The sequence below is a fragment of the Gymnoscopelus microlampas genome (genome assembly GCF_963454915.1).
Source record: "Gymnoscopelus microlampas genome assembly, chromosome: 8".
NCBI classification, from domain to species: domain Eukaryota; kingdom Metazoa; phylum Chordata; class Actinopteri; order Myctophiformes; family Myctophidae; genus Gymnoscopelus; species Gymnoscopelus microlampas.
Genome location: NC_139945.1, coordinates 14631164 through 14657798, shown reverse-complemented (window position 1 = coordinate 14657798; position 26635 = coordinate 14631164). Strand labels below are relative to the sequence as shown.

At 41.0% G+C, this 26635-nt stretch overlaps 1 protein-coding gene across 8 annotated transcripts; it reads right to left on the bottom strand.

Annotated features, from left to right (window-relative positions):
• Positions 1 to 264: 264 nt before the first annotated feature.
• rcbtb2 (regulator of chromosome condensation (RCC1) and BTB (POZ) domain containing protein 2) lies at positions 265 to 24997 on the bottom strand. Of its 8 annotated transcripts, XR_014601291.1 has the most exons (13): positions 24786 to 24997; positions 23130 to 23312; positions 20157 to 20307; positions 19255 to 19421; positions 18450 to 18608; positions 17476 to 17583; positions 15669 to 15811; positions 13849 to 14039; positions 10039 to 10165; positions 7307 to 7446; positions 6045 to 6175; positions 2644 to 3918; positions 265 to 2368 (listed from the first exon to the last, which is right to left on the bottom strand). XR_014601291.1 is itself a non-coding variant. In XM_084064421.1 (12 exons), exons 2-12 carry the CDS (start codon positions 23253 to 23255, stop codon positions 3778 to 3780), a joined length of 1584 nt encoding a protein of 527 aa, XP_083920547.1. In that variant the 5' UTR covers positions 23256 to 23312; positions 24786 to 24997; the 3' UTR covers positions 265 to 3777. The 8 variants fall into 8 exon arrangements, 7 of the variants coding, with proteins under 7 accessions (XP_083920547.1, XP_083920550.1, XP_083920549.1 ...); XM_084064421.1 differs by having other exon boundaries at positions 265 to 3918; XM_084064424.1 differs by having other exon boundaries at positions 265 to 3918; positions 23130 to 23288.
• Between the last annotated feature and the right edge of the window lie 1638 nt (positions 24998 to 26635).

Below are 26635 nucleotides of genomic sequence, written 5' to 3'. Positions count from 1 at the left end.
GTGTGCCTGTCATCTTTCTACAGGACGTAAATGTGACAATGAATTGATGGTGGCAGTCTTGTGTGTTTTGTGTGGGAAGTCTGATTTCCAGGACACATCTTAATGCTAGGGAAATACCAACAATATCCATTATAAAACGTGGATATGGGAGGTGTGTAAAGGCCTATACATGATGTTGGAAAAAACTTCCGTTTCGGACAGGCTTTCCGAACTAGTTCGGACAATCAGGACATCTGGGGGTGCAGGAGTGTCCGAAAAAATGTGATCAGAAGTTCTCAATGACGTCAAAATTTTGTAATCTCACCTTCCTTTCCAAAACAAAGTTCAGACATGGGAAGGAGCATGTTTTGCGCTTAAAGGGATGACGGTCTGACTGCGACTTTTCCTGCCAGCCTGCTGACTGTGCGCAAAAACGACAGCGTAACAAAACAGTGTGTGAACATTAATCGAAGACAGTGATAACAAGTTTGGATGGCAAAAGCAAAAAGGTACACACAAAAAAGTGGCTAAATACTATTTGGACATTCATGAAGGACAAAAAGTAAAAAAAACAAACGAAACAAAAATCAAACAAGCAAAAGTAAAAATTATGTAAAATACAATTACATTATGAAGCATATCCCTAAAGTAATGAACCAGCTTGTATGATTTGATCACAAAAATGCTACTTCTCAATTCAAAATGTGTTTGAGAACAAAGGCAGAACAATGTGAAGGCTCCAACATGACCAGCCCGTTTAACACTCCCTCCAGCTCTTATGTATGTATTACAGTACACAGTATATAATGTAACCTTTTTGCATTCATTAGATAGGGCAGTAGATAGAGGGAATATACAGTATTTCTCTCCAACACACTTAAAGGATATAAACTATTTCCAAAATAGCCGATCTACAAGTCAAGATGCATTCTGAGCTTGTACATCAGCCATTCTCTAAAATTATAATTAAATTATTAATTTATCATCACCTATAATGACATGCCCAAAATTGGGATGCCAGGGTTAAAGTGGTTGATAACTTTAATATCGATTGTACAACATTTTTAAAGCGATGTTGAACTTTGTAGAAACTTGAGTTGTACAGTTGACTATCTTATACCATTGTAAGGCCAACTAGATTTGTCCATCTAGCATCTATCTGTGACTTCTGTGCTCTGTGACCAAGGAGGAGTGGTTCCATTCACCCTCATTGCATGGCAAAACAAATCTCAAACTTAAGCACATAAACGAAAGAAAAGCTGATTCTGCCAGACAAGGCCTTTACCACTTAAACCCTAGTGTGAACAATCTGCAAAAACGTGTCGCAATGTGATGCCTTGTAAGCCTGTAGATTGGCTATAAAAGTGATTTGGTGTAGAGGTCAATACTAGCGTCCCAGTATAGAGCCCTGGGGGACTCCCTTCAACAAGTATATCTCGGGTTTAAGTGGTAAAGGCGTAATCATCATTGGTCTTGTTTACGCACAGCGGTATTTTGTAGATGTATTGCATTTTGTGGAACTAGAAGGGTAATATACCATGAATACAGCCATTTCACTATCTCAAAACTAAGTACAATTGAAGTTCAACATCACTTTAAGAAACTTTAAGTGACTGAGTAAGGGTTTAAATTTGAATATGCAGCATCTCAGTTCAGCTTGCGACAATCTGTGAACATAATTTATATATACGTACTGTATCTGTAGGATTTATTCACCTTATGTAAAATTATTAGACCACACAGTGCTTTATATGTTCATAGCTGTAAATAGTCTTGCAATCTATACTGTGTCTACATGTACAGGGTAACGAAACAAGTTCAGAAAAGTTCCGGCATCCCAATATTCGTTAGACTATTCAAGCTTTAACATTTCTGGAAACTAAACAGTCAAACACTGAATGATTCAAAGACTTAATATCTACTATATCAAAATCAGTCAGATGTTGCTGTAGCTTATAAAAAGCAACGACAACAATATTTTATGTCAAAATCGGGATTTTTGGCTTTGAGGGATCATAGTCTGATTTCAACCGAGTTTTGTCATCATGTGTAAATATGTATGCGTGAGAGATCATTCACAGACATAAACAAGGTTGTAAGTTTCCCGCTCCAATGACAACAACAACTATATTTTATGTCAAAAGCTGGATATTTGGCTTTGAGGTCTTATGGTCTTTGTGTGGTGGTTAGATTTCAACAAAGTTCTGTGATTATGTGTAATGTGTTCGTGTGAGAAATAAGCCACATAAGCATTTCATGCTAGCAAGGTTCCCACTCCAATGACATTCCAAGTTTTACATTTAATGAAAGAACTATGTTTCCATGACTCTTCCATAGCTTTTTAGCCAAGGTTCTGCATTTATAACTCACAACTGCTTTAACTCATTCCCTGGCAAAAACGTAAAAAACGTAATTATTTCCAATTACCAATTCTGCCAAGAACGTAAAAAACGTAATAAAAAAAAAAAAAAAAAAGAATTTGACCCAAAGACCAAGGAGATATTATTTTTCGAAGATCTAGACTCCCATCCACTTCCTTGTTAACTTAAAACTTAAACATTCTGTATCTCGGCTCCTGAGTACTTTTTTTTTCAATGACAAATCTCTGGCAGTGGGCAAACGTGGCCAGCAATAATTCAGGCAGTGAATGAGTTAATAATGGACAATGTAAAATAATAATGTAAAATTAACCTTGAGATTTATTTAAAACTCTCAGGCCATTTGTAACGAGGATCTAGCAGTACCTAGTGGTATCTACGTAGATAAAGCCTCCCTCACAGGTCCACCATGACACGGATTAACAGACTGCTTTTTTATGAAGACAAGTGGGAATTAAATGAGACGAATCAGAACTATCCTGGCTCAGTACATTTAAGTAGACATAAAAAAAGAATGAATGCTAATGAATGACAGTAACTGTGATTACTCTCGATCTGTTTAAAATTAAAACACACTTTAGCAAAATATCATAGATCATGATGTCCACCTTCCCAAACTTTTCTAGGCCTGGGAAATCCCATAAAAAAGGCCATTATCTTTTCCAGGATTTTCATGAGACCGTGAGAAGTGGGAACCCTGTAGCTTATCAAATATGAATATCGTTGCTGCTTTGTTATGTGGAATGGGCCAAGCCTCTTTAGACCTCCTCTTCCCTCCGATGTGTAAAGCTCAATACGTGGTTTTTAGTGACATCTGACTGATCTCGGAAGACCCATTCTTCCATTCATGACTAGAGCAACAGAAGGATAGGAGTGTTGCTTCCATATCTTTAAGGGTGAGTTACGTATACTTAGCCGCACGCCGATGCCGTGCACCGACAATAGCCAAACTACAAGCTCACAACGCATCGCAGCACGTTGTTGACATTAAAAATCCTTTTGATAAAACACTCTTGTGAGATGAAGGCCAGCAGTAGTCTTCTCCGTTTCTTCTCATATTTAACGCTTTGTTTGTCTTTGTTTACAGTCTTGGCTGTCTGCCGCCTGTAGCTCTCACAAGCATCAAGCTCTCCACAGTAACAACTAACTTGGCTTGTAGACATGTTATTTTCAGTGTGCCACATCGGTGAGCAACCAAGTATACAGTATCAGGGGTTATCGTTCTGCGCTTTCATCTGGTGGTGTAACCCTGTATCTGTGCCCAAACAACATGTCCATGCTCAGATCACCAAAAGCCAGGCTTCATGGTGTCGATCCGCTGGATATTATAGTCTTTAGATGTAGGGTCGGTTCTCTGCTTTGTTCCCATTCCCTCCCGTGTCGTGTCTGATCGCCCCCCCCCCCGGCGCCACTGCTACAGTCAGTTTCTGAAGGCGCCGTAGCGGCTAGCTTTACTGATGAAGTTCTTAAGCAGCTCGTGGTCCATGTCGGCGAAAGCCTGCGTCTGGGTGACCGCCGTAAGGTGGTTGACACAAAACTTGAAGCAGAAATCCTCCAGGTCCTAAAAATGAAGAGGGCTGGACTGGTCAATGCTGAGGACGGAGTACAACAGAGAGTAGCATTGGCCCGTAGGAAACAGCTAGTGCACTCAAAGACAACAGGGTTGTGTCTCCAACTGGTCGCCAGGTCAGTAGGTAGTAGTGAGTCACCATGAAGTGAATTGGATTTCAGGTGCTGATTAGGTTATTACTGGTTCACTGGACTTTTAGACTTTGAGAGTTGATCCCGTGTGACAGGATTTTCCAGGCAGCAACTGACATTATCAACAATCTATCAGCTGGCTCATTTGAAATCGAGTGCAAGCTCTGTGCAGCTGGTACGTTAATGCTCAGATACCCTTAACCACTTCAACCCCGTATGGTAGTGACCTTTCTGCTTTCTGTTATTGTGGGGAAAGCTTTCGCCGAAAATGGCCGATCGACAAGCTCACAACGCGACGCAGCACAATACGGATGTTGGGGTTTAAGTGGTTAAATGAGTGCACTAGCATAATTACAGGATTGCAGTTGTCACAGTCAGGAAGGCTACAAAGCATAGGGATCAAATATGCTCTCTGGGAATTTTCTAGGGAGTTGAACTTCCAGTCCGCCGGAACGTTTACTGGAATGATTTTGGCACTGGGGCACCCTATAAAATGTCTGACTCCCTCAGCAGAGATCACTACCTATAAATAAATAAAGGTTTTCCCCTCCCGAGGGGAAATTACGTTTTCTGCATTTGATCCCCGCAGTGAGTTTACTGCTCAGGTGAGCGCATGGCGGAGCATTTAGGGGGTTAAGTGTCTTGCTTACTTCGACACAAAGTCTGGAGGAGCCAAGTATCAAACTGGGGATATTCCAATTTCCAGTCAGCCAGTGACTCTACCTACTGAGCCACTGCCACCTCTACAATCAGTTTGAGACACAACCAGGGCTGCAGTTACAAAACACACATGTTTGTTGGGGGGAGCGGGTACACTTAAAAACAGCCAGCACTCAATGAATGAAACATAGATTCATTATGCCTCACCCAGCCGCATTTCAACCTAATCGGTCTTCCTCAGCGTTGAGTCAAGACAACAGGAAGTGAGGTTTAAGTAGTGCATGATGTAATCAAGTCCAAGTGAAAACAGGTGCATACTGTCATCACCTTGAAAGCCGACACTCATTTCGTTTATCAAACGTTTAACGCCTCTACTCTGCTGCCACAACTGGTGAGCAAATGTATTATCGCCAGAGCACATTTCTTCACATATTACGGAGCTTCCTAATTTAAACGTTTCTTTCATCACCCCATTTCTCTATTAGACCCATTACATAATTAAGAGTAGGTGGGAAGAAGACTTGCATGAATCATTCCCAGAAGAAATTTGGCATAAACTTATTCGAAGAATTCACACTCATCGTCATCAGCACCACTACCAACTTATTTTCAATGGTCATGCAATTTACAATTGTAAATTGTATGCCCTCTTCATATTGACATTTTATACAGTATAATATGTTATTTTGTTGGTACTGTCTGAGGAGTGGATGGAGTTTGATACTCTGTTTTGTATACTGTCAATAATATCAAAAACACCTTCATGTGAGGGTAGTATTTTCTGTGCTGCTTTTGTAAGTAAATATTATAAGCTACAGAAATGTGACAGCCTACACGCTGAAAGCTTAATTTGCTTGAACATAAAATGGAGTTAAAAAACAGGTTTGGATGCGACCATGTCTGATTTCACGCTATTAAGAGGGATTATTATTGAGCATACATTTTCAATGGCACAGTTATATACTGTATGTATCAGATACCCAGCCTTCATTTTCCATGGGCGCGGGGAGTCATAAAAGGACTGAGCATCAAAGCTTGTGCTGATTGGTCAACTGCCATATCTTCCCTTGGGGTCACACACACACACACACACACACACACACACACACACACACACACACACACACACACACACACACACACACACACACACACACACACACACACACATCTGCATCTGCTTAGATTAGTGGCTGCTGAAACTAGCCGACTCAGCCCCTCGGGGAGCAATTAAGTTCCATCGTATCACGGTGACAAAAGCGCTTCCATCCGTGGCGCTGTTGACTGCGGCGTGGCGTGCGTGTGGGAAACAACAGAGTGACTCACCCGCGCCTCGTACTTGACAGCGGCAGAGAGCAGAGTGATGGCGTTCTCCTCAGAGATGCCTCTCTTGATGGTCTCCTGACACAGCCTCTTCAGCCTGCTCTCTCGGTAGTACGTGGCCAGATCCAGCAGCCCTGCACACAGCACCACAACAACCAAGCCACAACGCTCACAAACAGCATCCGTACATTATCATTATTATAAAGTCTCTGTCGGGTGGAAACCTCATTATGTCCAAAAGCGCGTACTTTTCAGGATTCAAATTCAAAAACAGCAAAAATTAGCAGATCTACAAGCTCGTGGATCTGCTACTTTAGACGCTTTTGTGTGACGCTGTAGTGTGATCAAGTAGGGCATTTACGAAAAAACACCAAAAGTTAGAATATGGAGATGAGAGGTTTCTGCCTTGGTGAATAGAGAGGAAAAAAAAGAAGAAAAAAGAAGAAACGTTGTATCTCAATATTTCAACTTTTCTAATGCCCTACTACTTTGTCATACTATAATGTCACACAGAAGTAGCAAGAATAGCCAATCTACAAGTCTATTTTTGAAAATGTTTGAAAGTCAAAGTGGTTCAAATGTTAAATGAGGGTGCCTGAGAAAAAGTGTAATGTAGTTTCCAGCAGTGTGCCTACACCTGGCTGCATGTAGTCTCAAGTCCCTGGCTGAGCTTGCCTATAGCGTCCTCTGGTGGCTGAACTTACCTATAGCGTCCTATAGCTGAGCTCATAGATATACATTACACGTAGAATAGAAGATACCGCATTGGCCATTTGGTTCCATTTGTACAGCCTCAGAGTTAAATTAACACAGGCATTTGTGAGTAGATTGGGGACCCAGAGAAAACAAATTGGGTCAAATGGGGGTCCTTGGCCTAATGCATATCAAACTGCGACTAAAGGTTGAGAACATACAGTATAGCACAAGGGTCTTCAACGTTTTCAGGCCAGGGACCCCCTAGCTGAGAGAGAGATGAAGCAGGGACCCCCTACTCTATATAACTAAACTAAACAAAAATTAGGTCTGCTCTTTTTTCCCCCTACACCTATACCTCTTTGCCAAAAATAGCCGATCTACAAGCTCACTATTTTTGGCTAAAGTTTTTCTCAGAAAAGGGATGCTAGGGTTCAAGTGGTTAATGTAAAAAAAAAAATCCTATCACACAAAGATTTGGCGGACCCCCTGTAGTAACTCTGAGGACCCCCTAGGGGTCCCGGACACCCTGTTGAAGACCCCTGGTATAGCATGTATATGGTGGAGGTTACCTATAGCGTCCTCTGGTGGCAGGTTGATGCTGTCAGTGTACAAGTATTCTAGGAAGGCTCTGTACACCAGGTAGGAGAACTGGTGGATCTCTATGGATTCCTCGTCGCTCTCATTCAGCAGTGCACGGAAATGCTCACACCTGAAACACACGTCAAGGGAGACTCTGAGAAGGTTATATTGATATTAATGTGACATCACATCCATTTGTACAGTAGGTTACATTCACTGGCTCCTTCATTGGGCATGCCAACTGTAGCCAGGAGGTGTAGCTAATAAAGCCTGCCATCCACCAGCTATATCTGCTTCAAAATTCTACACATTGCGTTCAGATCATTCTTCTCTGACCTCTTATTAACAAGGTGTTGACTCTTTTGAGTTATGTTTATCACCAGTGCTGTAAAGTAACTAAGTACATTTACTCAAGTAGTACTGTACTTACGTACAATTTTTAGGTACTTTTACTTTACTGGAGTATTTCCAATTTTCAATACTTACTAATTATTTGAAAACTTTTGTTAATAGTTACTTGCAGATATAAATGACTATATTATGAAACACACATTAACCACTTTAGCCTTATTTTATGCATAGGCTATTTGAAAATAGCCGATCTACAAGCTCACAACGCGTCGACGCGTTTTGCTTCTAGAGCTGCTATTTTCAAACATTTTGGGACTTTTAGTTTTGGTACGTTAAGTACATTTTGATGCCAATACTTTTGTACTTTTACTCAAGTAACATTTTGAACACAGGCCTTTTACTTGTAAAAGAGTATTCCTACACTGTGGTATTGGTACTTTTACTTAAGTAAAACATCTGAGTACTTTTTCCACCACGGTTTATCACACTGTTCTCTGTGGACTCTAGAAACTTGTAGTTTGCAAAAAAATATGTGCCAATGCACAACAGGGGGGGGGCGTCACAAATGTCAAAACATTGTTTCATGAAAATACATCTGCAAGCTCTAGTCTAGACAGTACAGGGGCATTCATCAAGTAATGGAATTGTCTTATAATAATTGATATATGAGGTCCTTGCTACACTTGTTATCCAGTGAAGTTACTATACTGACAAATGCAATAATCATGAACGTGTAGTGATACACTGGTGTTCATCGACCCCCAAAAGTAGTTCCAACATACAGTGATGGCTCTGTGATCAGTAGCACATGAACAGGTTTGTACGGATGGTTAAAATGCTGTTGTTGGCCGACCCCGTGTGTGCCGCGGTTTATTTCTCTCTGGCACGCTGTAAAAAGAATGATTATTTAATTTTCCATTTCTGCTGAACATTAACCCATTAAGACCGGGAACGCATCTGTGTCACTTTAGATTTCTTTGGCTATTCAAAAATAGCAGATATACAAGCTCATAGCGCGGCACCGAGTGCCGCGCTATGAGCTTGTAGATCTGCTATTTTTGAAAAATCTTGAAAAAATATTTTTTTCGATGCGTTTCAAAAAACTGTTAGGATTTTGAAAATATTTTTCAAATATTGGCCTCAGGTCTTAATGGGTTAATTGTCTGACCAGATCAAAGAGGATCAAGCGGATCGTGTTTATGCGTGTTTGGACGTGGACTGAGCCGGTGTCTGCAGACAGTGAGACTCCTTCCTCCTCGCAGCAGTAGAATGCGGACACGGCGCGGGCCATGTGTGTTATAAAAAGAAAAAAGGGGAAACTAATAGCCCTGTCACCGCATCCTCGTGACATCAACAGGAAAGGGTAGGGTGGCCATAACACCCAAACCATGGGCCCTTAACCACTTCACCCATTCAAACCGGGAACGCGTTTGTGTAATCACTTTAACCATTATTTTATACTTTGGCTATTGAAAAATCGTGAAAGTTTGTGCAAATCTTGATATATCACTGATGTATAGCAACATAGTTTTTTTTTTGTTCTAACTGATTTAGAAGACATTTTTAGAATCCCCAGAAGCAATAAGATATGAGTTATAAATGTTCACTTTAAAAAATATATACCAGAATACTATGCTAGGGTCTAAGTGGTTAAAAGGACCACTTCATCCATTTTCAACATTCATATAATTGGTCCACTCCTCACTAATGCTCATTAATGAAGATATCTCCATTTTGTCCACTCACTGTGTGCCTCAGAGGAGGACTGTGGACAGAAACCTGCCTACCAGTGACATCATCGGTAAGGCAGGTTTTATAAATTCAAACAAAATGTCCTTTTATGCGTGAACAATGGCTTCCATTTCAACTTGCTAACTTTGGCTGTAGGTTTTTCTATTAGCTTGGAATCCCAATTGATGACGTCATTATTAGACAAAAAATAATATGCATTTGGCAGCGGGCCCCCATATGGAAATGTTTTGTGCCAGGGACCAGCAGAAGAGAAGATTTGAAGAAAAAAAAAAATCTAAATTATTCAAAACGTTCCTTTTAAAAAATATATATATTTGTCAAAATAATTCAAAATAGCAGATGTACAAGCTAGCTTGTATATCTGCTATTTTTGAATAGTCAAAGTATAAAATATAGATAAATGATTGTGTTAATTTATTTTGCTGGGGACCACCTAGAACCCCCTCGAGGGCCCCTGGGGGTCCCCGGACCCCACTTTGAGAACCACTACAGTAGGGTACAACAACATCAGTGTGGCAACACAAAAGTGTACGGGGAGGGTTAATTGGCACAACGCCTAAATTGGGAGATAAAAAAGGGGTCAAATGAATTGGCTACCTCAGTGTCATGGTGTGTGTACCTGATTTTGAGCAGGGCTTTGTGAACATGGATGCATTTCCCGTCAACCAGGAACTTCAAGTCTGAAATCTCTGGGCTGTCGAATTCCCTCTTCAGAGACTGAGCCACGGTCAGATAGTCATCTCCATCTGCCACACAGAGAAGAAAGCATCTTCATTAAAAAAAACAAAAAAGTGAAACAAAAATCTATGAAAAATCTATGCACGTTTTTTCCAGTGGTGGAAAAAGTACTCAAATGTTTTACTTAAGTAAAAGTATCAATACTGCAATGTAGAAGTACTCTGTTACTTAAGTAAAAGTCCAGAATTAAACAATTACTTGAGTAAAAGTACAAAAGTATTGGTATCGAAATGCACTTAACACATTGACTGCCAGAGTTTATTCCAAATTTACCCCCTTGACTGCCAGCGATTTGCGTGTTTTTTTGTTTTCTCTGTTTTCTCATTTAAATGCATTTAAGTTTCTTTTTCCCATGATTTTGAACACATACGACGATCGACCAGCAGAGCGCAGCAAAATGACACCCTCGATGACTCGCTGACTCGCCCCCCCCCTCCCTCCAGGCTCAAACAGTCAAACTTACATGAACCGGATGTGATTGTCTTCGACAATCTCTGATCGGCTTGTGATACGATGTGATACACGACGACGATGCCTGATCGTCACTCGGACCAAAGAAAATAAAAGGGGAGCTCTCCCTTTGCATTTCATAGCGTGTCTATTCTGGACGAAAATGACCGGAGAAAAACAATGTGACCCGGAAACAATTTTTTTTTTTTACATCCAGCTTCGGGTGAGTGTGACGTAGATGGAAAACGAAAGTGATGAATAAAAGTAAACAGACCCGCGCGATCACAGATGAAACCAATGAAAATACCTAATATCGAGTTAACTCGATCTAGGCAGTCGAGCGCTGGATTACTAATATCGAGTTAACTTGATCTAGGCAGTCGATGTGTTAAAGTCCCAAAAGTGAAAGTACTAAAATGATTGAAAATAGTAGATCTACAAGCTCACAACGCGTCGCATTGCAACGCGTTGTGAGCTTGTAGATCGGCTGTTTTCAAATAGCCTATGTATAAAATAGGGCTAAGGGGGTAATGTATGTTTTATAATATAATAATTTATACCTGCAAAGTAACTAAAGTGTTCAAATAATTGTAGTGGACTAAAGGTACAATATTTGCCTCTGAGATGTAGTGGAGTAGAAGTAAAAGTATTGAGAATTGGAAATACAAAATGAGACGCATGATGTACCACGGAGAGCAGAATAAATGCAAAACACTGTATCAAGCTATTTCACTAATTAGTACATCTTCAAGCAGAGAGGGAGAAAGTAATTAGTGGAATCCTCTGAGGCTTTGTTGGAAACCATTATACCATTAGAAACACACAATCCAGAAGACTTACTTTGACTGGAAACGATTATCTGACTCAGTGATTTCCCATGAGCAGGTTATATACTGTAATACCCATTCCAGAAGGATACCATTTAACTCAACAGTGGGTTTGTTTTAGCGCCATGGACATTTAATAGGTTTGTCCTTTTTTGTTTTGCATTTCATTTTGAAAAATCCCCACTCGGCTATTCACACGATTTCTGTAATATACAATATTACAAGACACAGCATTTAAAAGAACAACACTTCATGTTGATGTTTTTAATTAGGTAATGCAATTAGGTAATGCAGGGGTCTTCAATGTTTTCAGGCCAGGGACCCCCAAACTGATGGGGAGATGGAGCAGGGACCCTCTACCTCAGGGATATTCAACTAGATTAGGCAGGGGGCCACAATTGTAAAATGACTTGAAGTCAGGGGCCACACGACTGTGATAACAAAAACGTTTTTTTGTGTGCTACTGTATACTGTAGGTCCGATAGGAGTAGGACACAATAATGGACACATTACATTATGTCCATTATGGTAACATATTTGGGCCTGCTTCATACTTCATTCATGCATTTTGATGTTTCATAGGAACATTTCTGTGTCAGTTCTTGGTGCACAGGCTACGATTTTGATATTAAGAAAATAGGAAGTAGACATTTCAGTGTGTTCTGTGCACGGGTCCCTGGTATAGAAGCGTCTCGTATTAATGAAAGTTTTTTCCATTAGTTTTGAGCACCCAGGTCATAAGAGCACAAGCTCTTATGATGTGTTTGAAGTGGATGAAGGACAAAATCCACACAAAACGAATCAACATAAAGAACACAACAGGGGTATTGAGTGCAGTTCATCCATCACGGACCATTCATTGTCTCCGCCAGAGGTGGAGAGTATGTTTTCGTCTCCGTCCTTCCGTGTGTCCGCCAAGCTAACATTGGTCAAGCTTCACGTGACAATATGTTGAAAGGGTGTGCTTTGATTGGCTAGCGAGACGCATGACGAAATAGAAATCTATAAATAGGTGTATCACTTCAAAAAATCATTTATATTTTTTGAAGTGAGCTTCTATCAGCCAAGCTAACATTGGGCAGGTGACACGTGACAATATGTAATATAAATAGGTAAGACAGGATTAATCAGGAACAGTACTGGCGGAGACCTGTGCTCCGAGGAGCACATTTTCTAGTTTGTAACTACTTCTGAATTTAGAGAGGATGTTGTTAATAACTAGGGTTGTCCGATATTGGCTTTTTTACCGATAACCGATATACCGATATTGTCCAACTCTTAATTACCGATACCGATATCAACCGATACCGATATATGCGGGGATTATTGTGATTAGGGTAAGCTCAAATTTCATATCACACACACCATATACAGTAAGAACTCCTGTAACTTATTTATAAAGCAAAAAAAAAAAAAAAAAAAAAAAAAAAATCAAAAACCGATACCGATATTTTCCCGATATCAATTTTTATGCTAATATCGGCCGATAATATCGGGAGGCCGATAAAATCGGACATCCCTATCAATAACACCAAATAAATGATTCATCTAATGCATCCATTAGCGTGAATGCTTTAGTTTTGTGTGGACTTTTTGTTTTGTGCGGACACATTGAGTTTTTTGCTTTGTGGTCCAGCTTCCATCTTCTCCATCTTCATCCACTTCAAACACATCATATGAGCTTGTGCTCTTATTACCCAGTTGCTCAAAACGAATGAAAAAAATGTTCATTCATACGAGACGCTTCCGTGACAACCAAAATTCAAAATGTTCATCCTGTACAACCAACCATCTAGTAAAAATTATTTGCATTTCATTTTACAAGAAAGCTCCGCTCTGGATTTGGCCCGCGGGCCACCAGTTGAATAACACTGCCCTACCTCGTAGGTAGGGCTACAACATACATTGTATAATTAGGTATAAAATTGTGTTTCATATGTATAAACAGACCATGTTATTGTGCATTCAATTGTAAGCTATTAAAATAATACAGATTAATATATTCATGCTTTTATTTTAAACATACATGTACATGGTACAGTGAGTAGGGTGTCCGTACCAATGCCATTTATAAACATACCTTATTAACTGAGAACCAATGTCAATATTATCAACAATCTGTCAATTGCACAATAATGCACAAAAAAGTATAGAAGCTATTCAAAATAGACAGAATCATGATTTATTTTAAACCTAAATATTTAAGACAAATGGAAATGTTTGAAAAATAAATAAATATATAAAACATGTTTTATGTGACTTTCAGACCTGTCTGACGGCACAATTTTGAGTTATAATTCATATACTTAGTGGAACAACTATTGAAGATATCCAACCAATATTTGGAATTACATCATGGCACGGTAACTACTAGTGATGTGCGGGTCGGGTTTTTTCTCTTTTTCTTTTCTTACCCACGGTGAGCAGGTGCCAGGTGACAGCTGGCGTGGCGAAGCAGGCGAACACGTCGTCGGTGCTGCTGAAGTGGGTGAGGTGCGGCCCGGCCACGGCCTGGCCCCGGCACTGACCCCACATCAGAACCTGTCCGCTCTGGGTCTTAGCAGCAGATGTGTGGCTGGTGTGACAGGCAGCCACCTCCACCATCCTGGGGCAAATACACATCCATTAACCACTTAAACCCTGTATCGTCTCCTCATAAACCTATATATCGTCGGTGTCCAGGACGAACCAGCTAACTCCATTTTCATCTTTTTTTTCATAAATCGACGCTATTGAACACCCTTCACATCTGTGTAAAAAATCTAAACATTTGAACCAATGAAAAGTATTAAAAAGCGCCTCAGACGAAAACTCCCAACTCCATTGGATCCTCAAACTGTCCGTCAAAAACAAACAACTCCCCACTCTCCTCTACACAGTGGTGCTATTTCACAGCATTAGCAGCAGTGCGCGTTGCGCAGTGAACGAGGAGGAGGAACACGTAAACAGACTCCCCGTAGTCTGTTAAAACTATGCAGTGTACCTGTTTATCAAACTTAGCACTGACGCTAATGTTATGAAAACAAGTAATTATATTTCTAAAATCTATGAAGTGTTTAATGAGGAGAGCATTGTGATAAGAAGAAAGACGTTCATAGCATTTCTGTCGCGCTAGTGTTCTACTACCTCTTTGCAGAAGTTATTGTAATATTTAAAGTCCTGTTTATTGTTGTAGGCCTATATAATAAGTGTCATGAAGCATCCGGGCATTAATTCACACGTTGTTGTGATGCATTGTGAGCTTGGAGATCCATTGTTAGATTTTGGGAATCTGTACCCTTTTGAAACCTCTCTCTCAGCAGCGAGTGGAGCTACTGTTGTTTGGACACCTAACTCCATTTCAGCTTGATTTCTGCTCGTCTGAAACTACTAACTCCCCTCGCGCTGGGTAAAGTGTTGATTTACCAGCGATTTGGGTAAAGTGTTGATAATATAATGACACATGCAAGTATCTCACAATATATACAGTCACTATACCAACTTTGATGAGGTAGTATTGCTTTGTTTTAAATATATAAGGTTTTCTTCATTTTCTGAAAAACGTATATTTTGTTTTTTCGTTTCTTGAACAATGAGCGTTTTGGAGTTAGCAGTTTCACGCTGGACAGCAGAGATATGAAACCTCATATGTCCATAACTGTTACTTTGCAGGATTCAAATTCAAAAATAGCAAAAGTAGCAGATCTACAAGCTCCAAACGTGTTTCGAGCTTGTAGATCTGCTACCTTTGATGCTTTTGTGCGAGGCTGTAGTATGATCAAGTAGTAACTTAAAAAAGTTAAAATATTGAGATAAGAGGATTCTGCCCGACAACAACGATATACTTCGTTGACCACATTATATTCAAATGCCCGTTCAGACGTACCTTAACTCATTGAGTGCCAGGATTGCCAGAATTATTTCAGAATTAATTCTGAAAAGTGCCAGAGTTTTTTTCACAGAAAACAAAAAGTGCTTAGGAAGCGAGATACAGCCTTTTTCAGTTCTAAGTTAAACAAGGAGTGGATGGAGCTGCACATCTTCAGATAATGATATCTTGGGTTCTGAACATGTTTTTCAAAAAAAGAAAGATCTCAGCTGTTTATTAGCGTTTTTTGTGTAAAAGAATGTCGCCATGGTTACGGCCGCCCAGCTGTGGGATTGGCCCCGCGAGCTATGGGACGAACTGCCTCCCGGGTTGCCAGATCATGTGCGCGTATCCCCCCACGGGTATGGACTAGTACATATAACTAACCTCTCCTTGTCTGTGTTGATCTGGGTGGGAAGAGCCTGGTTACTCTTGTTACCGGTTCCCAGCTGCCCGTAGGAGTTGGCACCCCAGGCGTAAACAAGCCCCTCATCTGTAAGAGCCAGTGTGTGGGCATAGCCACAGGCAATCTGTATAGTGAACAATAAACAATATTAATAAACAGTACATACTAATAAACAATGTTAATGTTTTATGGAATATGAAAAATTTGACAAATCCGTCTTGATCACATGATATAGAGATAATGTGTACCGATTTGACAACAACAGTAATATAAAAAAATGTGTTTGGTATAAACCAGGGGTAGGCAACCTGCGGCTCTAGAGGTGGCTCTAGAGCCGCAGGTTGCCTACCCCTGGTTTATGGGTCGCCCATACACCAGATAAAAATAAGAAACTAATCATTGAAGGAAAATAAAGAATTTATTGATGCTTGGTTTGTTTGCTTTCACCACCAACGCTGCTAGCTTACTGGTATACTTGATCTGCTTTGAGAAATTAGAAAACACTAGAAAAAAAGTTATATCGAAACACCAGAAAAAGCATACAATAAAAGCCGCTTGAGACAGAGTGGGCTCTTTTGATAATAAAGGTTGCCTACCCCTGGCATAAACAAACCCGATATGTCTATATACTGGCATGACATGTCCCCCCGGCGCCGCCAATTGTAATATAGAACGTGCCCAGAGTAGGGACAGGGTTCATGTGGTTAATAAACGTCTACATTTTTGCACACAGTTGTCAAATAGGTTCTGATAACCTTGCTTTCAATTACATCAATCTCACTCTGGCCTGTGCTCTCACACACAGTGGCAAACGTTTTTGCCGCCTGCTCCAAACGCCATAAGAAAACACTTGTTTGATCAAGTTCTTAGATATTCAGAATGTTATCATTTAGAAAACAGAATAGGGATAATAGTCTGGAAACATCAATATTTTCCCATGCTTTCTTTTCTTTTTTCCATACTTATTCAGACATGGATATTACCGGTACTCAAATCAAATTCCTTGTGTAAGAACCCTGTGTTTAAACTGTGTAAATGTTAACTATTCATGCTATAGCTGGACTATTATAACAGGTAGTGGACTGTAATCATAGCACTATTAATGAAATAGTAGTACTATTATTTTTGCTATTATATAAAGCTGCAACCGGGAACTTATTTGAATTAATACAACATGTCAACCTATGTCAACCTATCTGTATGGTAGAGTACGTTACGCTATACAATATAGCTAGCATATCGTCTCTGTCGGGTGGAAACTAGCCTGGCATTGGCCAGACTCATAACGTGGATTCACTCTCACGTTCCTCCGTGGAGGAGGGGCTTGCGAGTGAATCCACGTTATCAGTCTGGCCAATGCCAGGCTAGGTGCAAATCACATGTCCAAAACACTTACTTTTCAGGATTCAAATTCATAAGTAGCAGATCTGCAAGCTCAAAACAAGTCGCTTTGCGCTGTGTTTCGAGCTTGTAGATCTGCTGCTTTTGATGCTTTTGTGTGACGCTGTAGTGTGATCAAGTAGGGCATTAGTTTACGAAAAAAACACTAAAAGTTAAAATATGGAGATAAGAGGTTTCTGCCCAAAAGCAATGATATCTGCAGTGGTTGGAGGTGGTCTCCCTACTCGTCCGCTGAGACATTTAGACCCCGGTGTTGGGTTAGGACGCCTACTAGCTGACAAGTAGTACTGCCTGAAGCTCATACGCGCAATTTCAAGGAATTTGGCCTCTCATGCGGGGAAACTCGTTAGGTCGATTGCATGATTAAAACGATAATGTGGCGCTCACCTGGACGACGTTGACACCCTGAAGGGCAGCGATCCGGCAGGGGGTCTGCTGATTGCCATTGTTCCCCAGGCCTAGCTGCCCGTTACAGTTGTAGCCCCATCCGTAGGCCTGCAAGTCAAATGCGGCACATGCAAGGTCAGGTGCAACAGTTAACAGAACTAATCAATTAAACGGATTATAAAATAAATCTATCTAAATCAATTATCAAATATTTTGAATGGAATGGATTTTTGAAAAATCGTGAAAAATAGAAAAAATATTTTGAGATGGGGTCGGCGGACAAATACACAATTTAGGGCAGTGGTTCTCAAACTTTTTCATGTCAAGGACCCCCTAAATCATTGGTTCTCAAAGTGGGGTCCGGGGACCCCCAGGGGACCCCCAGACCCCCCCCCCCCCCCAACCCCCCCCAAGGACCCCTGGGGGTCCCCGGACCCCACTTTGAGAACCAACGATTTAGGGGGTCCTTGACATGAAAAAGTTTGAACACCACTGATATAGCAACATACATAGGATGTAGAAGACTTCTTTTTTTAATCGGCCTTAGGCCTTCCTCCATTGAGACCTGAGGCGATTCTTAAAAAAAAATCTAAATCCTAACAGTTTTTTGAAAAAAAAACTGTTAGGATTTAGATCCATTTCTTTGAATAGCCAAAGAAATGTAAAGTGACACAGATGCGTTCCAGGTCTTAATGGGTTAAGACCTGAGGAGATTCTTTAAAAAAAATAGTTTTTAGAAAGAAAAAAAAAGAAGAAAAAAATAGCAGATCTACAAGCTCATAGCGCGGCACTTGGTGCCGCGCTATGAGCTTGTAGATCTGCTATTTTTGAATAGCCAAAGAAACCTAAAGTGACACAGATGCGTTCCGGGTCTAAATGGGTTAAGTTGCTACAGAAGGGGAATCTGCTAAAAATGCCTAAATGGTAAATTGTTATTGTCAAAGAAGCGGGCTCATGAGCTCGGGACGGGTTACCTCTCCATTGTCCAGCACGGCCATAGAGCACAGTTGGCCGCACGCTATGTTGACCACCACCTTGTTCTGCAGACAGCTGCTGACCCGGCGTGGCGTGGGCTGGTTGGCGGTGGACCCTGAACCCACCTGGCCCGAGTTGTTGTATCCCCATGCAAACACCTGGAAAACACACACACACACACACACACACAAAAAGGAATGAAACCCCCCCTGTTCATATTGTCTGTGTCGGGTGGAAACCTCAAAAACTGTTATTTTTCAGGATTCAAATTCAAAAATAGCAAACGCAGCAGATCGACAAGCCCAAAACGCGTAACTTTTCGACGCCGCGTTGCAGATCTGCTACTTTTTATGCTTTTGTGTGACCGAAATCATCTGCAGTATGATCAAGTAGGGCTTAATTTATGAAAAAACGAAATAAAAAAATATTCAAAATTGTTTCAAACACTTTCAAGGTTTTGCACAAATATTCAAAAATAGCAGATGCACAAGCTTGTAGATCTGCTATTTTTGAGAACCACTGTTCTAAATCCTAAGATTTCTCTGAAAAAATGATGTTGCTATATATAGATATATAGATATATACACACACACACATAGCTATAGCTATGTAAAGGAAGTATTCGCACAGCCACTTCATTCGGATGCAGGTGCGTTGGACAGTAAAAACTGAAGCAAACATGAAAAAAAAATCTCTCTCTCTCTCTCTCCCCGGTTTTAATGGGTCAAACGAACACTCAGGATTTGACAGACTGCTATTCATGCTTCCATTAGTTGCGCTGTCACTGGACGGTCGGTCGGTCACCTCTCCATCTGCTGTTAGTGCAATAGTGTGATGGGAGCCGCAGGCCACCTCCGTCACCCTCTTGCTGAGGAGGTTGGTGGAGACCAGGGCCGGGGTCAAGCCGTGGTTGGTGGTCCCGTTGCCCAGTTGGCTGTAGCCATTATGGCCCCATGCATACACCTCTCCATCTACAAGGGCACAGAGAGCAATCTCTTCTTCAATGTTGACTCTGTGGTTAATATTTGACAAGTACAGCATAAATGTATAATATAAAATATCTGATCTGTATCTGATACAACATCTGAACATTAGGTTGTAAACAAGCATGTAATCACAACATATTTTTTCATAAAAATGTTAAGGTTAAATAAAAAAGGTCAGTAACACTTACAAAATCAGCCATCATGTCTTTTAATATATTTAGATCCATGTTAAAAGTGTTTGGTGTTTTGCGTGCCCTCTCAACCAATCAGGACACAGGGATAACCATCAATCAAAGCAAAGCTTGAACAATTAGGACCACCGTGGTCAGTGGTGGTTTATGCTAGCTGCTTGGTTGCAACTACAAGGAAGTGGATTGCAGACTAGACTTGAGAAGCAGGATTTTAAACCAAAATGTCATTTGAATCCCTGGTCTCGTCTCCATCTTCTTTTTTTTTTAGAGAAAGTATCCCCACGGGTTCAGTGTACCAACACAGGGAGCATTGGGTTCCACTGGAACAAATAGGGTCATGTTCTAATTCATTTCCAGGCTTCAGTGGATAAACAAAATGAAACAAAGCAAGGAGAAAAAAACAAAAACAATAGCAGCTACTTTACAAGATGCAGAGTTAACACTAATCTCATTATACAACAATCGCAAAAAAAAAAGCAAGACCTGGAGAGGTGCTAATTGCATCCCGCACACCATCAATTTATTTCACCTGCTGTAGCGATAACCACGTGGGGTCCTGTTCCGTAGCTGAGTGACACAATCTTTTTCCCACACAGCACATCAATCCTGCGTGGCTCGATGGTGCTCTGAAGGTCCCCAAGTCCCAGGCAGCCGCTGCAGTTGGTACCCAGAGCAAAGACCTGAGAATAAAATTTAAAAAATCAATAGTAACACTATTATAACACAATAAATCTGCTTCAAAACATCACACACACACACACACACAGCGCCACAGGCAATTCAAGCTAGGGAGTCTAAATGAAAAACATATGCGTGTGGGAGTAAAGCCCTTAGCCAGCAGTGGTGGAAGACAATCAAGAGACTACTAGACGAGCATCTCAACCGCACTACCAAAAGGCACTCAAGAGTTGTGTTTTGATAAGCTACTTTTTGTTATCCAGGAGGCAGACAGCTCTGTAAGCCGAGGTATTAACTCCTGGGGGCTGCCGGAAAGATGAGGAATTTGCAGACAAAATACAAAAACGGACCGGGATCTACTGGATGATTTAACATAAGTGAGACAGCACTCCAGACCGCCGCAGTAGCTTATGGCTGTTGAGAATTTATTGTAAAAACAAGATTAGTCAAGCCCACTTGAGCCAAACCCGAGATACTACTGGCTCAACTTGAATTCTCCGTCGGGGCAATTACCTAGACAGCAGAATCTACGCTGTCCGGAAACACAGAGCGAGAGAGAGCATGAAGCTCTGGTTAAACCATATAGATTTATGGAGGCAACAGTATGGCAAAGGGGGGCTAATTATACATTTTACTGACATCATTGGGGAAACTATTCACTAAATACCTGTAGGATAGCCATTCCAGAGCCCCACCTCAGTTTTGAATTTAGGCTCACACATTAAAATATGAAAGGCTTACAAATCACTGGCTGTGGGATAATGGAGATGCATATTATGTTTCCATGTTGAGTTTGTATAAAGAAAAGAACGTGCGAAATGGCAAAAAAAATGTCTGGATGCATACAGTAGCTACAGTATGAAGGTTTTTTTAATAGACCAGGAAAGGTGCTGATGCTCAAGAGGAAAGCTGTTGTGTTTCGAAACACAATGGCTCGTTAATGTAATTCCCCTTGATTATAATTACAGTATGTATTATAAGAAACATTCCACCTTTGCAATTACATACTACTACAGCTAATCACAATATTCAGCCTCCCCCCCCCCAAATTGCAATATTATGTTTTCATCATTAGGGTTCAAAAACTGTACAGTCCGCACAGCGGATCATGTTCCAAAGTTTTTGTTTTTGGACTCTGACCTCTGCCCAGCACCTGGTACTTTTTAGTGCGTAGATGTGCGTGCTTTATTGTTCGCTTCATCATTAGGTTTCTTATGTAGCGCTACAGCTAAAGCGAGCTGGATAAAACAGACTGCTCCACTCCACTGACCAGAATGGATTGTTTTCCTGACCCACAATAAATACTCAAAATAATCATATTTGAACTGCGGACCCCCCAGCCCCACCCTGACAAGCACTTGGAATTGTAGGAGTTGAGGCATTAAATATTGTGAAAAAAGCCAACAACTTTTGATGCAGTAATGGTGTTTTTTTTTATTTATCAAAAAGTCCTTAAATTGTCACTTGAATTCTGGGTGCACTGTTGTAAAGGAAGTAGCGGAGTAAGGACGCTTCTTCTACAGCTTCCTGTGGAACACAAACAAGGCTCACTCGGGTATTAGGCCTCTGACTGTGACTAAATATAGCCTCATTTGATCTGCTTATACCTGTTTGTGTGGAATACCATTGAGTGAGATGCCCGTTGCCATGATTTCTTTCTATATTCATCCATAAGAGGAAAGTACAATACAGTAGATCAGCAATTCTCAACCTGTAGGCTATGAGGATTTTGCAAGTGGGCTCCCAAATAATTGGCAAAACAGTAAGATTTTATTATAACGTTTGCTGTTCGGCAGAAACCAGCTAACTCCATTTTTCTGCTTTTGCATTTTTTCCATAAATTAGTGCTATTGAACACCCTTTTCTGTGTTGATAAAAAAAAAATTAACCAATGACAAAAGTATTAAAAAGTGCTTCTGACAAAACCAGCTAACTCCATTGACCAATTATTTGTTGACTAACATTGAGACTGGACACACAGGTGATTGTTTCACGCATTCAATCAATTCCCAACCTGTTGTTTCGGGGTGCGCTGCTTTCAGCACACCCCAACCCCCTCTTGTGTTGTTGGCTGGTGAGGCGCGTCCTAGCGAGACCTGATAGAATGGGTTTCATTGAGCGCATACTGGTTGCGTGCATACTGGTTCTTATCAGTGTGACGTCGTCTGTTAAAGGGGTCCATTGGATCCTCAAACTTTCTGCTAAACCAGCTAAGTCCAGCAAAGAGGGGTGGAGTTAGATGGTTTTGCTGACTCCAGGCTCCACCCCCTTTTGACCTCCAACCTCATTGTGAGCTTGGAGGTCCATTCTGCTGTTCTTATCAATGATGAACAAAACCTCCTGACTCCACTTTTTGTTTTGTTTTTGTCATTTCCTGAAAAATTAACATTTTGGAGTTAGCTGGTTGCTGCCGGACAGCAGAGATATTCAAAAATAATTTAAATTTAAATATTTTTTTCTTTAAAATACAGATAAATAAGTATACTACTACGTTCGTTCCATTGATCCAAGCCGGAACACAATAGATTTGATTTATCCGATTTATGAAATAAACGTGCTCTGAAAATTAATGTGGCCCACCCATCTGACCCATTAAAACGGCAGCCAATCGGCTGCTGTGTTAAGGTGTGCTGGCCATAATGGTCGCTTTTGAGATTTTCAAGTGGGCACTGATCCAGGGAAGGATGGGAACCGCTGCAGCAGATAGTGATGATAAAAACCTGTTAAAAACCTGTTTTACATAAAACCCTCCCCTGGTATGTAACCCGTTTTACATACCCCTGGGGTGTAACAACCCGTCTCAGGACAGTCACACAGGTCTCACCTCATCATTAAGGGTGACATAGAGGGCTTCGTTTGCAGCGCTGCCAAACACACACGCCTGGCGGATCAGTCGTATCTCCTCGGGGAGAAGCAGAGCAAACACTGGCCACTTGCCAATGTCCAGCATGCTCTTCTTCTGCTGCTGCTGCTGCTGCTGCTGCTGGGAGACCAGGAACAGCAACAACTGAGCACAGCACAAGTAAGCCCAATGAAAAGAACAGATCGATTGCCTGTCAAATATTCAGGAGGAGACTGGGATCTGACAGCTTACCAGATGCCTGCCAGAGCCTTCATAAAGTAGTAAAAGTGATGGCTAATGGGGGGGTCAACAGTATTATCCACTTAAACCCCTATAGGCCTATACTTCATTGACCGGGGTCATTTTTCCCTCTCCAACAAATGTCTTACTCTTCAGTGAAAATAGCCAATCTCTTAGACAGTGTAAGACTATGTACGTTTTAAGGGGGGGGGGGGGGCTTAAATATTCAGTGTCTTCTTTTCATGGGGCACAGAATTCCAGCCCTGATAACATGAATACATTCTACAGACAGATATTTTAACATGTCGTTAACGTGGCTCTGTTGTGGTGCACACAATTCTATGTCCCTTCTGCATGCGAACAGTTATTAAAATCAATTATGTTGCTCTACTTCTGTCTTTCTCACTGTCTCTCAGTCTCTCTTTCACACACACACACACACACACACACACACACACACACACACACACACACACACACACACACACACACACACACACACACGCACACACACACACAGTGGCTCCTGCAAAAGATACAGTACGCCCCTCCCAAAAAAGCACTGAGTGAGGTGAGACAACTTAGGAAAACAATGCCAGTGACAGGCGTTCAGCATACCCAAGGAACAATAATACATGCAAATATTGTACTGTACTGTAAGTTAACTAGTAACTAGTAGTAGTAATTATGTCTATCAAAACATGATGCATTAGGTTTGTTTACCTTGTTCCTCCTATACTAGCTTCTAAAGCTGTTTGTTTACCTTGTTCCTCCTAGCTTCTAAATGTTTAGCCATGGTTCACATGTAACAAAAAAAATGGCTGGGTTTCCGAGGCTATGGTTCACATGACGCTTGTATACAATCATGTTGCCGAGTCCCCCTGGTTTATAGTGGTGTTCGATTTTTTTTACATTGCCAACTCTCACATGTACATAAACGTTCAGATTTCAAATATAAAGTGCTCACCCCTGAGCCACGGATGTTACAAGGCGACCCGGACCGCGATAAGTACCCATATCTCCCGTATTGTTCAATAAAAAGCATTTTAATCCCATCGCCAGCCATTTTTTTGGTAATGTATCAGAGTGTAATACACCTCCCAACCATTAGTGTCGCATGGTTGAAAGCATCGGAGAAAATTTGGAGAAAATGGCCCGCGATCGGATTTAAATGCTTTTTATTGAACAATACGGGAGATTCGGGTACTTATCGTGGTCCGGATCGCCTTGTAACATCCGTGGCTCGGGGCTAAGCACTTTATATTTGAAATCGGAACGTTCATGTACATGTGAGAGTTGACAATGTAAAAAAAATCGAACACCGCTATAAACCAGGGGGACTCGGCACAATGACTGTCATGGTATGACAGTCATGTTTCAGGGCTACTAAATGTTTACCTCGTTCCTCCTACTAGCTTCCAAAGCTGCTAGCGACGTGTTTGCAGATCTCCCGCTGACATCTCAACGAATCAAGTGTGTTGATGGCATCGTCTTTATGATCCAGCAGTGTTGTTTTTATGGTTGTGACACAGCAGAGACATCTTGGTATGTTTTTTGAGTGGTTGTCTATGTCTTGTTGTCTCTCCCTGTACAGTTTGTGAGCAGCCGCAGTCTACTTTACTTCCTGTAATCCTGAACGGAGAGTCAAAGAAGCTGAAACGTCCCAGCTTGCAATTGTTGCCTTGAACGCACCGGGCAACACTCTGGAAGCTGGGAAGTTTCAGCCTCTTTCTTGAAAAATCTAGTTTTTAGAGAAGGTAAAGGATTGGTGGGCACCACTGCCATCACCAGAGTGGGCACCTCGGTGTTAAATTGGCTATATTTTTTCCAAAAATGTTTTAAGTAAAGTAAATGCCTATGTGATTAGAACATGCTTAAACATTTGACAATTAAGGTCTAATATTTCTACAATTGCTTCAAATTGCTACAAAACCTAATTTCGGGGCATATCAAGTAAGTTGATGGATAAAATTAAGTCTGTCTGATAATGCCGTGCATGTTCACATCATTTATACTTTACATTACTTAAGAAAATCTTTTCCAATATATATATATTTTTTTTTAACAATTTGAACAAAATAGCCAATTTTACATCGAGGTGCTCAGATGTCCATATTTGCCCACCTAGCTCTGGTCCATGGCGTGAGAACTCCTTCTAACGCTATGGACCAGTAGCCTGGTAAACCCTCCCTCCGGAAATCTCATTTCATTGAAATGAGATTTCCGGAGGGAGGGTTTACCAGGCTAATGGACCAGAACTAGTGCCCACCTATCCTGTATCCTTCTAGAACAGGGGTTGGTTCTCAAACTTTTTCATGTCAAGGAAGGACCCCCAAATTAATATGGATTTGGCCGCGGACCCCCATCTGAAAACATTTTGTACCAGGGACCCTATAGCTCTGATCCCTAGCGTTAAGAAGTTCTCCTTAACTCCTTCTACAGCTATGGACCAGAGCTGGGACCCCCACGTACAAGATTTGTGCTGTAAAGTGTTCCAAAAATATACTACACTGACATGGGAGGTGCAGTGGTTGTGCAAAACAAAGACTCCTCTATAGCCGATTAAGACCACAGTGAACATTTCACAAGAAATTGAATTATTCTTGACCAGAGCCATAAGTAGCCTAAGTCCTTTATCTCTCAAGGTTCAACTTTATGTTTCAAAAACATCATATTCGACCTGTTTTTCATACATTACCTAAAATTCACAAATCCTAGAACCTGTGTACCTGGCCGTCCCATTGTAGCCGCTATACAATCTGTATCAGAACCCATATCTCAGTATATTGATATTTGATATACAGATCAAGGATCCAGTTTCCCATCTTCCCTCTTATTTAAAAGAAACAGATTTTCTATAGACTAGAGAACATTCAGGCAAGTGATTTTCTTTGCAGTTTAGACATAACTTCTTTGTACACTAATGTACCTAACCAGGAAAACCTTGAAGCTCTGTCACATTATTTAAATCAAAGAGAGAACCCCAAGTTTTCAGAGTTTGCCCACAAGAGGGCCAAAAACTTGAGAGTCACACTTGTCACAGCTGACCTCTATAATCCTCCTCAACACTTTATGTCAACTTTACCCTCTGGTATTTTCCCCTGCCATAACTGTATACATTGCAATGCCATGATTAAGAGTGAGTCATTTTTACATCCGCATTCTGGTAAAAAAAAAAAAATTCTGTCAAAGGTAGGATTTCATGCAAAACAAAACATGTTGTGTATCTTTTAAAATGCCCTTGTGGG